Below are 17,905 nucleotides of genomic sequence, written 5' to 3'. Positions count from 1 at the left end.
GCCTGCCTTATTTTTAAAGTCTTTTTTATAGGCAGAGGGGGCGCCTGGGTGGCGCAGTCGGTTAAGCGTCCGACTTCAGCCAGGTCACGATCTCGCGGTCCGTGAGTTCGAGCCCCGCGTCAGGCTCTGGGCTGATGGCTCAGAGCCTGGAGCCTGTTTCCGATTCTGTGTCTCCCTCTCTCTCTGCCCCTACCCCGTTCATGCTCTGTCTCTCTCTGTCCCAAAAATAAATACAAACGTTGAAGAAAAAAAAAAATTTTTAAGTCTTTTTTATAGGCAGATAGAACTTGTCAAAGTTATGACTCCAGCACCGCATACAACAGAGCGTTCTGTCACAGCCCAAACCTCATTGTCTGAGGTTACAGGACTGTTGCTGCCAACGCCGAGTGCGCAAAATGCCCTTTTCTTTAGCATTTCTCTTTGCTTCTTTGAACGTCTGGGTTGTATTCTTCAGGATCGTTTCGGATGCACGTGAGGGCAGCCCTACTCAAGTCAGCTTAAGCAGAAACAAATCGGGTGTGCGTGGTGGAGGATGTGGTGGTGGAATTTCCTGGTTGTGTCACTGGAAAGAATGGGGGAGTAACTCACACAATCAGGGACTAAAAAGAGCCAGCGCCCTTCCTCTCTGTCCATCTGTCCTGTGGCCCTTCCTCTACCCCCCCCCCTTTTTTTTTTTCCTACTGAGGTCAAGTTTTCTTCACCTGGTAGGGAGAGCACATGGCCATTTGCAGCACTCCCCGCCTTGCAACCGCAGTGGGAAGAACATCCAGATAGCGATCCCAGAGAAGGACTGTGATTGGCTCTGTTGAGTCACATGCCCTCCCGTTGGGCCAATCATGTTATTAGGGTGGTTATGAATCATTATTGGCCAGGCCTGGCCATAGGCCCATCCCTGTGGCTGGAGTGGTGACTGGGCCTGTTGCTTTCAGAGGGAGGAATGTGAAGGCCCTCTGGGAAGATAGAAAACAACTATGGAGTCACTGTGGGGTGGGGGAGAGGGCACTAATTTTCGCCAGGGCAACACCAAACATCCTCTGCGTGGAGCTCTTCCTTTGTCTTGACAATCGCCTTGTGAGAAATGCCCAAGGGTAGGATTACTGCTTGCCAGAGGCCACGAATCCACTGGTGTTCACACCCGATATCTTATTTGTGCCTCACCAAAAACCCTGATGAGCCACTGAAAAGGAACCAATGCCACGGAGAAGTTGAGTGATGGGTTCACGGATGCATAGCGGATGAGGGCAGAGAGGAACCCAGAGCCCTGGCTCCCCAACTCCCATTCCAGTGCTCTCTTCCAGCAGCATCACAGTCAAAAGCTTGGACAAGCAGGGGGAGAGTTCAAGCCCGGCCTCGGGCCTGGCCAGTTAGTCAAGGGAGGGAGCTTCGCCGGCTGTCTGCCCCTCGGAGGAGCTGGGCCAACGCCTTGGAGGAGATGGAGGGGCAGCCCCGGCTTTCAGAGCCCGCTCGAGCTCTGATGGGGGACGTCCCTCTGCTGGACGTGGCATCGTCCCAGTGAGCACTCTTAGCACGCAGTTCCTCCAGGACCCTGTGAAGATGCCTCAGTGTGAGCAGCAGTCTCTGGTCCTGAACCTGCATCTCAGCCTAGGAGAGAGAATGAGGGTGAGGGGGCTGGGCAGTCCCCAGAAAGCGTGTTCCTGTCGCTGGCTCCTTGGACACAAACCCACAACCTCACAGGAGCCCTGTCCACCAAAGCCTCAGTTTCTTCATCTGCGAAGTGGAAGGCATTTGCTTCCCTTTCAAGGCTCTCAGGAGGACTGAATGCGTTTGCCCGTGCTCTAAAATACAATGTGCTCAACTACCAAGCTCTGTGAGAACCTTCATCATCATCATGGTTAAAAAAAAAAAAAAAAATTTTTTAATGTTTATTTATTTTTGAGAGAGAGAGCATGAGTGGGGGAGGAGCAGAGAGAGAGAGAGGGAGGCACAGAATCGGAAGCAAGCTCCAGGCTCTGAGCCGTCAGCACAGAGCCCGACGCGGGGCTCGAACTCACCAGCTGTGGGATCATGACCTGAGCTGAAGTCGGACGCTCAACCGACTGAGCCACCCAGGCGCCCCAAATGTTATTCTTATTCACAGCCCCACTCTATGCCTCAATCCTCACTGCAACAAACAAAGCACTTTATAGGCATTAAAGTGAAAGCGACTTCGTGTTAAAACAAAGTAGAGTATACCTTGCAAGCAGGCGGGAGCCCTTTGAAACAGCGATTCTCAACATAAGGTCCAGGGAAAGCTTGGGGCCCCAAAAACCCTTTCAGGGGTCAGGGAGGTCAAAACTACTTTCACTACAATCCTAAGACGTGATTTGCCCTTTGCCTTTCATCTTCTTGCGAACATAGAGTGGAGTTTTCCAGAAGGTACATGACACATGATATGGCATTTGATGGCATGCATAAGCGGTAAGAGAATCCAGCAAATTTCTATTGTAATGAGCATACTATTGTTTGGGTTTTTTAAGTTTTATTTAGTTTGAGAGAGAGAGAGAGAGAGAGAGAGAGCATGAGTGGGAGAGAGGCAGAGAGACAGAGGATCCCAGCAGGCTCCGCACTCCCAGTGTGGAGCCCGAGGTGGGGGTTCGAACTCACGAACCCTGAGATCCTGACCTGAGCTGAAGTCGGTCGCCCAATCAACCGATCCACCCAGGTGCCCCTACAATCGTTTGTGTGTGTGTGTGTGTGTGTGTGTGTGTGTGTGTTTAACGCATTAAGTAAACACTTGGCATTTCTCAGTTTGGGCTTCTCATTCTGTCAACACTGGTCAGCGTAACTCACATGAGAAGATGTTAAAACTTCACTTTTCTGACTGGGTAATTCTTACACACGATACAAAATTGCAAAGCCACAAAGGGGCATGTGGTGTAAAGTTTCCCCCACGTCCTCCCACCCCGTGCTGCACGTCAGTCTGCTTCCCCAAAAGGCACCCCGGGGAATGGCGTCCCTACTGTCTGTCTGTCCGTCTGTCTGTCTCTCCAAGAGGTAATTATTAACATTACTTCTCCATTAGGGGAGTATTTTCTTGTCATGACAAATTACGTCACCAATGTGAATGGAAAGCCACCGCAGGCGAGCAGCAGTGGTCCCAACAGAGTAGAGAGAAAACCACCTTCTGAGAACACGGGGGCTCCCCAGGGCCACCTCTTCCTTGATGTTGGGGAAAACGTGAAGTCTGTGTTTTTTTGTTTTTTGTTTTTTTAATTGTAGGGTTTTCCTGATACACGCTGTCATCCAGTCTTTGGCACCAGCTTCAAGCACGGGCTCCTGAGAACGCAGTCAGGCACGCGGCGTGGCCGCAGTGTTAGGGGAGGTGGGAGACTCAGTGCCTTTGGACTTGGCCGGAAACCCTGAGCAAACCGGCTTCAACAGGAGGCGGGGGTCCCACTCACCGGGTGAGGGGTCCTGGGGGCTGGAGCTCTGCACTGAAAGCTCTTTCCTGCCTCTGAAATGAATGCCCCTTAGTCATCAGACTGGTTTGCTTTGGCACAGTTCTCTCCCCTCTGTCAGGTCCCACCAGGTGTTTGGGGCTTCTGTGATCCCCATCACGTAAGGGTCACGGGAGGCGAGAGGGCCCTGGACTTTGTCTATGGTAGCGAGTGTTACCACTCTGCTCCCTCTGCCTCGCCAAGTCACTGTCCAGGGCTGATCCCTCCCTGCTGGTCAAGTGAAGCCTCTTGGCTGGGCTCCAGGGGTGTCGTTATGGAGTTACGCGACTCCCTGTGATAGAAGACAAAATCGGCTTGACGGGGCAATTTACAAGACCGGGATCGGCAGGTGGAGACTCAAGGCTCCCATCTCTTGGCATCATGTGGAGTGAGGTGCTTGGGCCTGGGAGGCTTCCCCCAGCCCTGCCTTGTTTTTCCTCTTTATGTGGTGAGAGAGAGGTACCTTAGCAGGTGGAAATCGGACTTTGAGTTCAGGCACCAAGCAGACTCAGCGTGGGTGCCCAGGGTTCAGGGGAGCGTAGGGAAGGCCCCTGCCCAGCCTCTGGATCCCTGGGGACTGTGAGAAGCTGCAGCTCCCACTGATGGAGACGCCCCCCCCCCCCCCCCCCCCCCCCGCGCCACGAGAAGCCCTACTGGGTCAGCCCCTCCCACTGGGGTGAGGACAGGGTTGGGTCCCAGCTGGCCTGTTACCTGGCAACCGAGAAGGTCATTTTTGGACAATCCCACCTGTCCCTCCCCTGACTAAAAAGCTGGGCTATTGGGATCCAAACCCTGGGTGCCTTCTGAGATTCCCTGAACCATTTCTTTCTCTCTCTTGGCCGGTGTCCTCATGAGCTCTGGGGCATCCCTCTGTTTTTGGACTCGGAGAAAACAGCACGAAGAGAGGCATACGGCCTGGCTTCCGGAGCAGCCAGCAAGCAACCAAGTAACGTAACCCATGCATTCAGGAGGGGTAATGCCCAGGGGGTGGACCTTTACCCACAGGAAACAGGAGACAGGAGTGAACTGGGCAAGTAGTTTCTCCTCTGTCCCCCTCCCCCAGGGCGCAGATTCCCCTTTAACCCCTGCATCCCGCAGAGAACACTGCCGCCAGGAAAACGGGCTGCGGAGAGAGCACTGGGCCTCTTGAGGTTCCTTCCGAAGTGGTGGCCTGCTTGGTGACACAGTGCATCGCCTCACATGGCATCGCCCTTTGCCACCACCCCCTCTTTCCCCCGTTCTCACCTCTCTAGGCTGCGCCTCCAAATATATCGTTCGTATCCCAATCCTTGCGCGGGTTTCTTCTCTCTAGAGGGCCCGGGCTAGGACAGTGGGTGTGCCCAACCTCCCCCTACCCCCCACCCCCGGGGCGAGGCTTGTGATAGCCAAGCAGACACTAAGGGAATTACACCTGCCTCCTTACCAAACTATGACAGTAACCCCAGCAATGTCGGTTCTATTGCCATCCCATTTTTATGGTAAGGAAATTGAGGTGTACAGGGGTCAAGTCACTTGCTGGAGGCCACACAGCAGCAGAGCTGGGCGCGCTCCCAGGACTCGGTGTAATTCTAAGGCCAGTCTGGCCGGCACTGCACCCAGAGCCTCCTCCTATGTAGGCCACGACCTACTTATCCCAGCACCTGAGACGGCGATTGTGTGCTTCATGGCTGGTATCAGAGGGGAACCTGCGGGGCCTATCCCCTGGTTCCAGGCTCTGCCCCCCCGACAAGGGGCCCTAGGAGGGGGGCCCAGGGAACCTAGGAAGATATGGGTGGAGTCGTCAGGTAAAAAAGAAATGCGAGGTCTTACCAGCTCCTTTCTCAGCCACTCCAGGGTCTGCCCAAGACTTGGGGTTGGCTCTTCTGCTGTTTCCATCTCAGTGTCCTTGGAGGCGACCTTGATACTGACCCGGTGATGGGCCCGAGGGGCCTTTGATTTGTACAGTCTCCTACCTGCTTCAAGCAGGGAGCAGGGTCTGCCTCAGTCGCTGAGGATGGAGTTAATGAGAGCAGGAAGTGGCTTACGTTGGAAAATGTGGCTGGTTTGTTTTTTTTTTTTTAAAGGGCTTCGGTGCTCTGAACGGTATAAGGAGGGAAGGAAGGAGACCACTGGGGTACGGGCACCTCAGTGCCCAGTGGTTCCGGAATCCAAGGTCTGACGCCAAGAGGATCATAGTGACTGTAAAGCTTTAAATAATGACAATTATTACTATATGATTAATGATTAATTAATAATTATGAGACTAGGTGGCTCTTTCTGAAGGCTGGGTTTGCTCTGAGTGCTTTATATATATCTGATCCCATTTGGGGCAGATACTGCATCCGTGTCCCTAATCCCCTCCCTCCGTCCTCACCTCTCCACAGAGTCTCGATAAAGGGACATCTTCACTTTCCAGGTCCCCTTGCTCCTGGGGTGTCCTCGCCCCCATTTCTAGAAAAGGAGATCAAAGCGGAAATTTGCTGTTAGACTTCTAAGAAAACTTATCTTCCTGATCAAAGGAAAAATGTCAATGAAGCTCCCCCTTTACTCCTACTGTCTTCTCCTTCCTTCAGCCTGGAATGTGGATGTGATGCCTGGAGCTACGGGAATCGTCTTGAAACCTAAGACGGAGACCAAAAAAATCGTGGAGACATTAGAAACCACTGAGCCACAGAATCACCAACAGCATCTGCCTATTATGTGAGATGATAAAACCTCCTTTTTAATTGGGCAAACACAGGCCAACAGATACACCATTTGTTCTTCACAACATACTGTGAAGTGGGTATACTTTAGTTGTTTCTTTCAACAAACACGTATTGACATTACTACGTGCCAAGTTCTGCTCCCGGCTTTGGGGATATGTCCCCGAATCAAATGTCCTGGAGGACATCATAATGGATGGAGAAAACAGTGATCACATTGATATTATGATGGAAATACACAGGATCTATGCCTACATAGAGTTTAAAATAACTTATTCTGTCCACATGAACGAGGTACTCCAAACTAAGAATTAACATGGCGGTCCAGATAAAGAGCAGAGGGGACCAGCAAAACTCATTTCAGGGGGACTTGCCCTCAAGCCAGGCTGCACAATCTGTCCACAAAGCTTCCCTCCAGAGGACTTCAGAATTCAGAATTACGAGACGCACAAGGAAACCATCAACCATAAGTGAGAGTCAGCAGACGCCATCGACGGCAGGGTTAGGCCCCTCTTTTCCGAGCAACTTCAAAGGAAGACAACAACAAAGTATTTTGCAAAGAATTAAATTCGTACAAGAAAGAATAAAAACATAAGGAAAAAGCACCGTTAAAAAGGCAGACTCGGGGCACCTGGGTGGCTCAGTTGGTTAAGTGTCCGACTCTTGATTTTGGCTCAGGTCATGAGCCAAATGAATAAACGTGAAAAATAAATAAACATTTTTTTTTTAAAGGCAGATTCAAAAAAAGAACTAAATAGAATTTATAGAAGCAAAAATGAAGGCAAAAGTGTATAAATGAAAGAAAAAAAGAGTGTACCTTTGGAGTAGTCCCAGAAGACAGAGCGAGGGTAGTGAGTACAGGACCTAGGGAGGCAGCCTGGGACTCCGTGGGAGGAAACTTCTGCACAGAATTCTGCCAAGCTGGCATTCAGTGGAGTGCCCAGGGCAGCCTGGATGCTGAGGGAAGGGGAGGAGCTCCACTGGCTTGGAGGTGGGACCTGGGGCTCCTTCCAAGCATGAGATGGACCAGACAGGAAAGGGTGGCCATTCAGGAAGCCAGGACACCTGGGTTGTAACCCCAGCTCTACCAAACTTTGTGTGTGAACTTGGACCTCATCCTTTCCATCTTAGGTATACTGAGATTCAAAGTAGTTACTAAATTGAGTTGTAAGAAATGTCACATTTCTTGTGCCCTGGGGTTTACAGCCTGAGATGCATTCTGCCACATGCAGAACAGATTTTGGGTGCAATTTCTCCTGGTTCCGTGGTCACTCTTTAGCACCCGAGAGGGTCCAAGAAACTCTCGTCTGCCACGTTGGCCAGAAACAATTTCTTCCAGGCTGTGTGTCACATGACCCTGTAGTGCCCCCAGCCGGAGGCAGCCATCTACAGATGGGACAGGATGGGGTGGTTTGTGGGTCACGGTGTGAAAGGAGCTGAGTCCGGGGTGGTGACCAAATGACCCAATCAGATCTTCTCTCTGAGAAGGTGAATTTGCAAAGATGGACAATCCAAAACTGGATTGTGTAACAAAGCTCTCCAAAACTCCATGCCTTCAAACAGCAGTCATTGATTTTAGCTCTTGAGTTTGTGGGTCGACTGGGATGGTCTGCGGATCTGCAGCCCCGAGCCTGCTTTGTGGAATCACTGGGTTACTGGGCCATGTTTTCCTCTTGGCAATGGCAAAGGGTAACAGGGCAAGTGGAACCATACGAAGCCTCTTAAAGCCTAGACTCGGGACGGCCACCGTTTTCTTTGCCACGTGCCACTGGACGAAGGGAATCACCTGGCCAAGCTCAAGGTTAAGAGGCAGGGATGTGAACTCCACCTACAAGGAGATCCTGGCAAGCCTGTGGAGTTAGGGAGGAGTGGAGAAGAGGGAGCGCCAATTCTAGACCAGGAAGGAAGTTAGTTCAGGAGGGGGGCCCTGGACCTGGGGGGGCCCAGAGGGAAGGCGGCAAGCAGAAACCAGGAAGTGGCAGGAGCTGGAGGCAGAAAGAATTGCTGTGGCAGTGGCAGGAGACACGGAAAGAACCAGAGAGACGGTGATTTCGGACTGACGGTTGAAGGATAATCTAGGACCACCAACATTTATTGACCTTCTGCTCTAGACCAGGCATCACGCTAAGCCCTTGACATACAGAACTCCGTTTCATCCTCAAAATCTTATGGCCGCAGTTCCCAAACCATGTGCCAAGGCACCCCAAGGGACTGCAGAATACTCACGGAGGCACTGCGAAATATTTTTAAATTTTGAGGGAGATACAAAACCCTCTAGTGGCTACTGGACAAGCTACTATTAAGGTGTTTGAACCTAAATGTTTAACAAACAGCCCTTACGTATTTCTTTGAGGCTGGCACACTGTGAAGAAAATACGGAGCTTTGGGGCGCCTGGGTGGCTCAGTCGGTTAAGCGTCTGACCTTGGCTCTGGTCACGATCTCGCAGTTCGTGAGTTCGAACCCCGCATCGGGCTCTGGGACGCCAGCTCGGGGCCTGGAGCCTGCTTCGGATTCTGTGTCTCCCTCTGTCTGCCCCTCCCCTGCTCACGTTCTCTTTCTCTCTCTCAAGAATAAATAAACATTAAAAAATTTTTTAAAAATTACTGAGATGCTAAGGGTGCTGTGAACTTCTGCCTATAAGGTCGGTACCATTGTTCTCTGCACTTCATAGTTGGTCATAGATAGATCCTATTATCAACATCTTTTACCGAAGAGGAAACTGAGGCTCAAAGTGGCATGGATTTTTCTAGGATCAACCAAGCAGGTGAACAACAGGGCTGGAACGAGAACCTGTCCTCCCTGACCTGCATGGGAGGATCTTGCTTGATGTTACAAAGTAGTGGGGGGGGGTCGTGCAGGGGCTCAAGCCAGGCCACGTTCTGTCCCCCTGGGCAGGCCCGGTGGCTTCTCCGCCCGACACAGTAGTGGTGTTGCTAGGAGCTCTTGGCACTTAGAATCTCACGCTCCGTCCTTGGCCTTTAGCACTGATGCCTCATCACCCTGGAAAGCCATTTCTCGTGGTTAACTCGTTTTGATGCATTTTCATTGATTTTTAATCCCACTCTCAAGATGCTGGCTCATAGCACATTTTACTTCACAGACGCAGCAAGGCTTGGCACACAGGGATAAGTCTAGTGGAGCCCGGAAGCCCGGAAAGGGAGAAGCTTAAATCCCGGAGGGTGGGGGGGAAAGGTCCTCACCAAATAAAAAAGCCAGAATGGCCATCCATTCATCATCCATGGGCAGCTAATAACATGGCTTCCATGCGCCAAACCCTCCACTGGGTGCCGTGGGTATATACTGGTGAGCAAGAAAGACCACGCACGTGACCTCTGGGGCTTATAAGGTCCATTAGCAATCAGATGGTTCGAAAATTGTTCTTTTTTTTTTTAATTTTTTTTTTCAACGTTTATTTATTTTTGGAACAGAGAGAGACAGAGCATGAATGGGGGAGGGGCAGAGAGAGAGGGAGACACAGAATCGGAAACAGGCTCCAGGCTCTGAGCCATCAGCCCAGAGCCCGACGCGGGGCTCGAACTCACGGGCCGCGAGATCGTGACCTGGCTGAAGTCGGATGCTTAACCGACTGCGCCACCCAGGTGCCCCGAAAATTGTTCTTTATACTACAAGAATGGCATAGATATAGATGTAGATATAGATATAGATATAAATTAGGTATATAGATATAGAGGATATAGACATAGATATAGATATAGATATAGATGATATAGATATAGATGATATAGATATAGATGATATAGATATAGATATAGATATAGATATAGATATAGATATAGATATAGATATAGATATAGATACAGATATAGATAGACATTGAATGAATGAATGAATTTGCAGATGAAGAACTGCTCCACCGGAAATGTGAATTGCCCATGCAAGTCAGCAACTATGGCAAAGCAGGGTGTCCCTCAACATCCCTTCTTCCGTTCACACATGGCAAAAGACTACATTCCCAGACTCCCTTGCAGGTGTAAATGTGGCCACGTGACTCAATCCTGGCGGATGGGACAGGAATGGAACTGATGGGTGCAATCTCTGGGCTGCGCCCTTAAGAAGAAGGCGGAGGAAGGTTCCTGCCCCCTCCCCTTGTCCTCCTTCTGCGGATTGGACGGAGTGCGTAGTTGGAAGGGCTGGAGGTGGAGCAGCCATCTTGGACCACAAGGTAGGAGAAGGCAGAGCAACAAGATAGAAGGAGCCTGGGTCTCTTGTGATTGGTGAAGCCACCAGCCAGCCTTGACTGCCAAGTGCACTTTAACGTGAGAGAGAAATCAGGTCATGATTGTTTCGGGTCTCTTTATGACAGGAGTTAAGCCAGCGTCCTATACATACAGCAGCAGAAGCCGGGCCCTTGATTTCTCCTCCGTCACGTCCTTTCCACAATCTCCTCCCACCCATGTGTTTTATTTTCTCACACACGTTTTCTTGGCCATGACCTGATCTGCTCCTCTGTGAAGTTCGCAAGCACGTGCGAACATGCCAACCACAGGGAGCACAAGAATGGAGTACAGCTGGCTTGGGGGGCCCGACACCCCCTCTCCTCCTGTGGCCGCGTGTCCCCTTCCAGCAGGCCCCCACTTGGGCCCAGACAAACAAGACCGGTAATCCATCACTTGCCTGCTGCCTGCGCCCTGTATCTCTGCATTCGTAGGTCCCGGAGCCCGGGCCCGGCACCCCGCGTCCTGTAGCAAACGCTCCCCGAGCCATGTCCATATCCTCTCAACACCCACCTTCTCCGTATGTGTCCAGGCCTCCTACCGCAAAGCACGCCTGACCCTCTGCTTCGGAAACGTGCTTGACCTGTGCGGAGGACCTGTACGAACTGGAGCACGGGAACAGCCCTCCGCAACGACAAGCCGCGGTCAGTGGGTAGAGACCTCCCTTCCCTCGGCGCTCGGGAATCCAGCTGGACTGAGCCTCAGCTGCCCACAGCGATCACAGGCTCGTCGATGCACCTGCAGTGTGTTAGAAGCCTTCCCTTCTCTCTCACTTTCCCATTCCGTCTGCTGCGCCCCCTGGGACCACCTCCCGAATAAGCCCCTTGCCCTCAAAGTCTTGTCTCAGGTCTGCTTCTCAGGGAACTGAGGCCACAATACGTCCTACCCTCGGGTGCCCTGTACACATGGGTCCCGTGCATCTCTTTCTGAGCACACCTGTGCTGCCCTTGAGTGTCCTATGCGTGGTATACTAGCTCCTGGTACACAAGTGCCCCGTATACGTGTGCCTTACACACACCTGTCCCATATCCAGGCATCACAGTCCTACATCCCTACCTCCTAGGTCAGGGGAGTGTGGCCCCTGCCCCCCACGAGGTGGTGGAGACTCGAGTGAAGCAGAATGAGACAGGGGAAAGAAGGCCCCCTTGACCCCAGCTGGCCTTGGGGGCGACTCGGATGCAAGTTGCCTGGTTCTTCCGAGCCCCGGTTCCCTCTCCTGGTGAATAAGCTCCAGCTCTAAGCTGTCCTGGGACCAGGGAAGATGACCCAGCATGGGGACTGGTGGCACGCAGGAGGTACTCCATCAAGGCCCCCCCCTCCTTTCTTCCTGGGCCCACCTTCTCCCGAGGGGTGCTTTAAATGCAGCTAACCCAGTGCCTCCAGCGCCCGGAGCCTGTGCTGGCCTGGGGAGAAAGGACCCGTGGAATGAGAGAAGACGAGGTCCCTGTCCTCACGGAGCTGCCAGGTGGAGGGGCTCGCTTTTGCAGAGCCTGGGGATAGGACTCTCCGTTCCCCTTCTTTTTTTCTCTCCAGGGCAAGGAGAAATCACAGCACCCAGGTTTTTCACTCCCCAAGGCTGGGAGCTTCAGAATGACCAGGTGGAGAGGAAGGAAAAGAGGGCCGAGGTGGCTGAAGAGGTAGGTGTGTGTGTGTATGTGTGTGTGTGTGTGTGTGTGTGTGTGTGTGTGTGTGCTCTCTCCAGGGCCTGATGCATACACGGCCACCACCTCATTTCCTCCGGTCCCTGAACCGTGTCCCATTACCGTGATATCGGAGCCACTCCCTAAAAGCATCAGAGCTCCAGGAAAACCAGGTGAGCCAGGATGGTACCAGAAGGTAAACATAAAACAAGTGAGCCAACCCAAACACTAGAACTCAGCAAGATGCCCAGAGATGGATGAAAGTGAGTGCAGTAGGGCACAGTAGGATGTGGCTGGAACTTGAGGTCTATCTGAGGTCCCCAAATCAATCTGGAAGTCAGAGGCCCTTGGTTCTGGTTGTACTTCTGCTAACCCTCAGTGTGGCCATGGGACAACCTTTTTTCTCTTTGCCCACTCATGTATTTTCTTTCTTTCTTTTTTTTAAATTTTTTAAAATGTTTGTTCATTTTTGAGAGACAGAGTGTTAGCGGGGGGGGGGGGGGGGTGGCGTGGGGAGGGGGGCAGAGAGACAGGGAGACACAGAATCCGAAACAGGCTCCAGGCTCCCGGTGGTCAGCACAGAGCCTGACGTGGGGCTTGAACTCATGAACTGCGAGATCATGACCTGAGCTGAAGTCGGACGCCCAACCGACTGAGCCACCCAGGCGCCCCCACTCATGTACTTTCTTCTCAATTTTTGCCTACTACCTCTACATTGATTTACTTATACTGCATATGTCTTTAAACTGACCATATTAGAGAGGAATGGTTCCTCTGACAGAAAATCCCAACTAATACTGTTTCCATAAGATAGGGGTTTATTTCTCTCACAAATAAAAGTTTGGGAAACTATTCCATGATCATCTGGGATGCAGATTCCTTCAATTTTGTTGCTTCTCCATCCTAATGTGCTTCCACCTCATGGTGCAAGGTGGCTGCACAAGCTCCAGCTATCAGGTCTGCATCCCAGCAGCAGGAACAACAAAAGAAGAGAAGGAGGGCATATCCACTTCCTTTGAGAACACTTAATACATGGAGTGCCTGTGTGGCTCAGTCAGTTAAGGGTCTGACTCTTGATTTTGGCTCAGGTTGTGAGATCAAGGCTGGCATCAGGCTCTGCTCTGGGTGTGGAGCCTACTTAAGATCCTCTCCCTTTGTCTCTCTCTCTCTCTCTCCCTCCCTCTCTCTTCCTCTCCCCTCGGCCCCTCCCCCACTCGCACATGTGCGCGCTCTCTCTCTCAACCCCTGCCCACCCCCCACGATACATTTTGCCCACACACTACCTCCTCTGATAGTCTAATGGCTTAGTGTCCATTTGGTCACATCTAACTGCAAGGGAGGCTGGGAAATGGAATCCTTCTTCAAAGGGCACTGTGCCAGGTAGTAATCAAGGGTCCTATCCCAGTGGGAGAAAGGGAGAGTGAATATTAGAAGAAACCAGCAGACTATGTTGCCCCAACTTTTATAGAGACTCATATTGTCTTCTGTTTCACTCTAAGCTATATTATCCACAATATCTCTGGTTTCATGAACTAGTTATATATTTTCTAAAACACATTAAAATAAATGCCTAGCCATACATACACACACACACAAACACACGCACACACACACAGATATCTGTGTATAGATATAGATACACTCTAGAGGTGCGAGACTGTTACCATCCCCGGTGATCTGTGCCTGTTGGTATTCATACCCTTATGTAGACCCCTCCCCTCGACTCTGGACTAGACTGTCACCTGCACTAAAGCAACAGAATACAGCAGAAGTGACAGTGTGCCGGTTTCAACCCTCAGCTTTAAGAAGCTCCAACAGCTTCTTCTTTCGTACCCGGGGGAGAGTCGCGGGCCATTATCAAATCTCTGACCACCTTGAGACCGCCATTGTGTGAGGAAGCCCAAGCTAATTATCTAGCGACCACGTGGAAGAGAACAGAACAATCCAGCTGACACCTGACAGTGAGAACCAAGTCCCACATATGTGGTGATGTCTGAGTGTTTCCGGCCACCTCCCAGCTGTCTGGACCACTCCAGCTGACGCAGAATTGAGCTGTCCCTGCTGAGCCCAGCCCAAAACTGAGCAAATAAATGGTGGTTTTCTTTTAAGCTGTTAAGTTTTGGGATGGTTTGTTATGCAGCAATATATAACTAAAACACATTTATCTATAGAACACCTAAAATCATGTTATGCATCATTGCTCTTTTGGAAAATTCATGGATTAAGTGATGCTCTAATGTTCTAGAAGAGCGCACACTCTCTCTCAGACTCAGATATCACCAGATAGATGCACAAACAGGAAATTGATCGGAGATTGTGGCATGCCAACACGACCACAATAATCTCCCAAAGGGTCTCTGTTTCTCTCTTGTCCCACCTGGGAGTAGCTGAAGAGAGAACGTTTTTAAAATGCAGATCTGATCACAGCACTCTCCTGCTTACCACTCACGGCAGTGTGCAGAAGGGGTCTCCTCAGGTCTGACTACACACTCAGATTCCACAGATGACCACGAGCCACACTTGACGTTGACCTACTCTGAAGGATACAGGACAGGAACCTCAGCTTGCTAGCGAGGCACTCGAAGAATGCTAGCACCAGGCACTTCTGTCGGTGGGGGCCTCATGGGAGCCAACACCTTTGCACTTGCCGGGTGATACGAGTCACCATCCTCGGGAAGCCCAAAGTACGATTTGCCACCCAGTAGTTATCATTCCTTTCAGTCCAGATGTAGTTTACCAATCTCTCTTCCTGTTTTAATTTAAATTATTAAACAATTTTTTTAACGTTTAGTTTATTTTTCAGACAGAGAGAGACAGAGCATGAGCGGGGGGGGGGGGGGGGGCAGAGAGAGAGGGAGACACAGAATCTGAAGCAGGCTCCAGGCTCCGAGCTGTCAGCACAGAGCCCGACACGGGGCTCGAACTCACAGATGGTGAGCCGAAGTCAGACGCTCAACCGACTGAGCCACCCAGGAGCCCCTTAAATTATTTTTTTAGAACAATTTTAGATTTATAGAAAAACTGGGAAGGTAGTATAGAGAGTTCCCATATATCTGGTGCCCAGTTTCCCCTACTATTAACGTCTCACATTAGTACAGGACGCTGGTTACAATGAATGAACCAATACATTATTAGTAGCTAATGTCCATACTTACTCGGAGTTCCTTAGTATTCACCAGTGTCCTTTTCCTGGCCAGGATACCACACGACATGTCTCTTTAGGCTCCTCTTGGCTGTGACAGTTCCTCAGGCTTTCCTTGTTTTGGATGACCTTGACAGTCCTGAGAAGTGGTCAGGCATTCTGCAGAATGTGCCTCAACTGGGATTTGTCTGATGTTTATCTCATAAGTAGACTGGGGTTGTGGGTCTGGGGAGGAAGAACACTGAGGTAAAGTGCCATTCCCATGACATCGTTTCAAGGGTACATGTATCAACACAACTGGCTGATGTTGACCTTGATCACGCGGCTGAGGCAGTCAGTTGGTCATGCATCTCCCCTGTAAAGTTACCCCCTCTTCCCACCGTACTCCCTGAAAAGTCACTATGCTCAGCTTACACTTAACTGGGGAGTTATGTTCCCCCTCCTTGGGGATGAAGTATCTATACATTTGGAATTCTGTGTGGGAGATTGATCTCTTCTCCCCTCGCCCTTTTTGTTTTCGTTGGTCATACTTCAGGTTTATAATCCAGTTCTGCCTTATTTGTTCAAAATTGTCCAGCTTTTGAAAGCTCCTTCAGCTGCTCCCTATATCCTTTGACACACCCCATCAATGTGTGTGTGTGTGTTTATGTATTGCGTGTTTTTTGTATTGAAGGACTTCCTTACTTCCTGGCACTCTAACGCACCCCATGCTCATCTTGTGTATGTCCTGTTCCAGTCCCAGAATCAGCTGTCTCTCCCTGGTTCCTTATGTTGGTGAACGGTATTGGAGACCAAATCTGGGGACCACATATGCTCACTGCTGTGCGCTATCACTGTCCAGGCACCTGTTTACCTACCTGGGTGCATACACATCTTTATAAGCATTTCTACATGTAATCTTCTGCATCTAAGTTAAGCTAAACAGGAATTCCTACTGACAGCTCCAATTCTAATCAATTACCATATGGATCGTTCCAGCCTCTTCCTCAGGGGTCATTTTTATCATAGCAATGTTGCCTAGTAACATAGTGGACATATGTTTATCTGTTTCCAAGGAAACAGAGCTAGATAGTTAACCAAAGGTCAAATTCTCCTGCAAAAGAGGAAGAGGTTTTGTTAACCCTTTACTCACACGGATCAGTGGCTCTCACTGCTTGGAGGGTGAGAACAAGCTTTGGCCCGCGAGTGAGCGAGCGAGCGAGTGAGCGGGCGCTGCGGTGACCTGGCTTGCTGACGGTCCGGAGTAGATAAATGCTATGGAGAAAAATTCAGAGTTAAGGAGTAAAGGGAGCTGGGACACTGCTAGTTTTTTAAATGTTTATTTTATTTTTATTAAAAAAATTTTTTTAATGTTTGTTTATTTTTGAGACAGAGACAGAGCATGAACGGGGGAGGGGCAGAGAGAGGGAGACACAGAATCCGAAGCAGGCTCTGGGCTCTGAGCCCTCAGCACAGAGCCCGACGGGGGGCTCTAACTCACAGTCCGTGAGATCATGACCTGAGCCGAAGTCGGATGCTTAACCGACTGAGCCACCCAGGCGCCCCTATTTATGTCTTTTAGAGAGAGTGGGGAGGGGGGGGAGAGGTGGGGTGGGAGGGGGAATCCCAAGCAGGCTCCACACTCAGCATGGAGCCCAATGCGGGGCTCGATCCCATGACCCAGACCCTGGGATCGTGACCTAGGCTGAAATCAAGAGTCGGACACTCAACCGACTGAGCCACCCAGGCGTCCCGGCACTGCTAGTTTTAAAGGATGGTCTGGGCAGGTGTCTCTGAGAAGGTGACATCTGACCAAAGACTTGAAAGACGTGGGGGAGTGAGCTCTGGGGATGTCAGGCAGCAGAGTGTCCCAGGGAAGAAGGAATGGTAAAGGCAAAGGCTCTGAGGCAGGACTGTGCACGACCGCGGGAGGGGACCACGGGTGCTTTATAGGGAGGTCTTTATGGGGAGGTCTGACACCACAGCTGGCTTCCCCTCAAAGTCCCGAATGAGAGGCCAGGCCTGTGAGGTCAGGGAGACACTGAACCCTCTTCATTCCTGAGGTCCCACCCAGGTCTCCACCACACCAGCCTCAAAGGCCCAGGCACCCAGCTTCCAGGGCGGCCTCTGCAGTCCTGGCTGGCTATGGACTGCACGGGCCTTTGGAGCAGGACAGGTCAGGCTCTCCCATGAGGTGGCCGTGGCGCCAGGACAGGGTAACCTATCTGCCGGTCCTTCTAGGTGGTGGCCCCCAGCTGATCTTCTGGAAGCTCCTACAGCCTGCATTTTTATCCTGCATTTTTAGGATCCCACCCACAGGTAAACGCTGAGGCTCACAGAGGTGAGAGGTCCTAGCTGAGAACAGGCAAGTGAGCTGGCCTCAGTCTTCCTGGGGATCCATGATCTTCAGACGGAACTCGGGTCTTGTCCCCAACCTCCAGGAACTGAGAGTGTCACTTTCACTTTTGTGCTCTGGGCACCTCACTCGATCCCACTTGAACCCGATTCCCCTTTAATCTGGGCCCCGTAAAGGAAAGAAACACTGAGAGCCTCACCCTTGTTTCATCCACGCACACTGTGCTGGGCTCTGGGGGAATCAGGGAATCAGACAGGGGCCCCGACCTCCAGGAGCGGCCAGTCTGATGAGGGAGGCTGGCACCGAGAGGACATAACTCTTTTTTTTTTTTTTTTTAATATTATTTTTGAGAGAGACAGAGCACAAGTGGGGGAAAGGCAGAGAGAGAGGGAGACACAGAATCCGAAGCACCCTCCAGGCTCGGAGCTGTC

The 17,905-nt window shown here is 51.1% G+C and overlaps 1 protein-coding gene across 2 annotated transcripts; it reads right to left on the bottom strand.

Annotated features, from left to right (window-relative positions):
- Window positions 1-267: 267 nt before the first annotated feature.
- Window positions 268-17,861, bottom strand: CA3H20orf202 (chromosome A3 C20orf202 homolog). 2 transcript variants are annotated; one of them, XR_006703276.1, is made up of 7 exons: window positions 17,456-17,861; window positions 16,272-16,393; window positions 15,153-15,364; window positions 5,247-6,037; window positions 4,229-4,745; window positions 3,616-3,729; window positions 1,509-1,602 (listed from the first exon to the last, which is right to left on the bottom strand). XR_006703276.1 is itself a non-coding variant. In XM_045445047.1 (5 exons), the coding sequence occupies exons 4-5, from the start codon at window positions 5,310-5,312 to the stop codon at window positions 1,369-1,371; spliced, it is 300 nt and encodes a 99-aa protein (XP_045301003.1). In that variant the 5' UTR covers window positions 5,313-6,037; window positions 15,153-15,364; window positions 16,272-16,393; window positions 17,456-17,861; the 3' UTR covers window positions 268-1,368. The 2 variants fall into 2 exon arrangements, 1 of the variants encoding a protein (XP_045301003.1); XM_045445047.1 differs by lacking the exons at window positions 3,616-3,729; window positions 4,229-4,745 and having other exon boundaries at window positions 268-1,602.
- Window positions 17,862-17,905: the final 44 nt, after the last annotated feature.

Source organism: Leopardus geoffroyi, chromosome A3 (assembly GCF_018350155.1).
Source record: "Leopardus geoffroyi isolate Oge1 chromosome A3, O.geoffroyi_Oge1_pat1.0, whole genome shotgun sequence".
Taxonomy (NCBI): Eukaryota; Metazoa; Chordata; class Mammalia; order Carnivora; family Felidae; genus Leopardus; species Leopardus geoffroyi.
This window is presented reverse-complemented; position numbering and strand designations above follow the sequence as displayed.

Bases quoted from the DNA above. Each gene is read 5' to 3' on its own strand.
- CA3H20orf202 (XM_045445047.1), bottom strand. From the start codon at position 5,312: ATGGAAACAGCAGAAGAGCCAACCCCAAGTCTTGGGCAGACCCTGGAG. The intron at 1,603-5,246 runs GTAAGACCTCGC...TCTCTCTCCTAG, and splicing joins AGTGGCTGAGAAAGGAGCTG to GCTGAGATGCAGGTTCAGGA.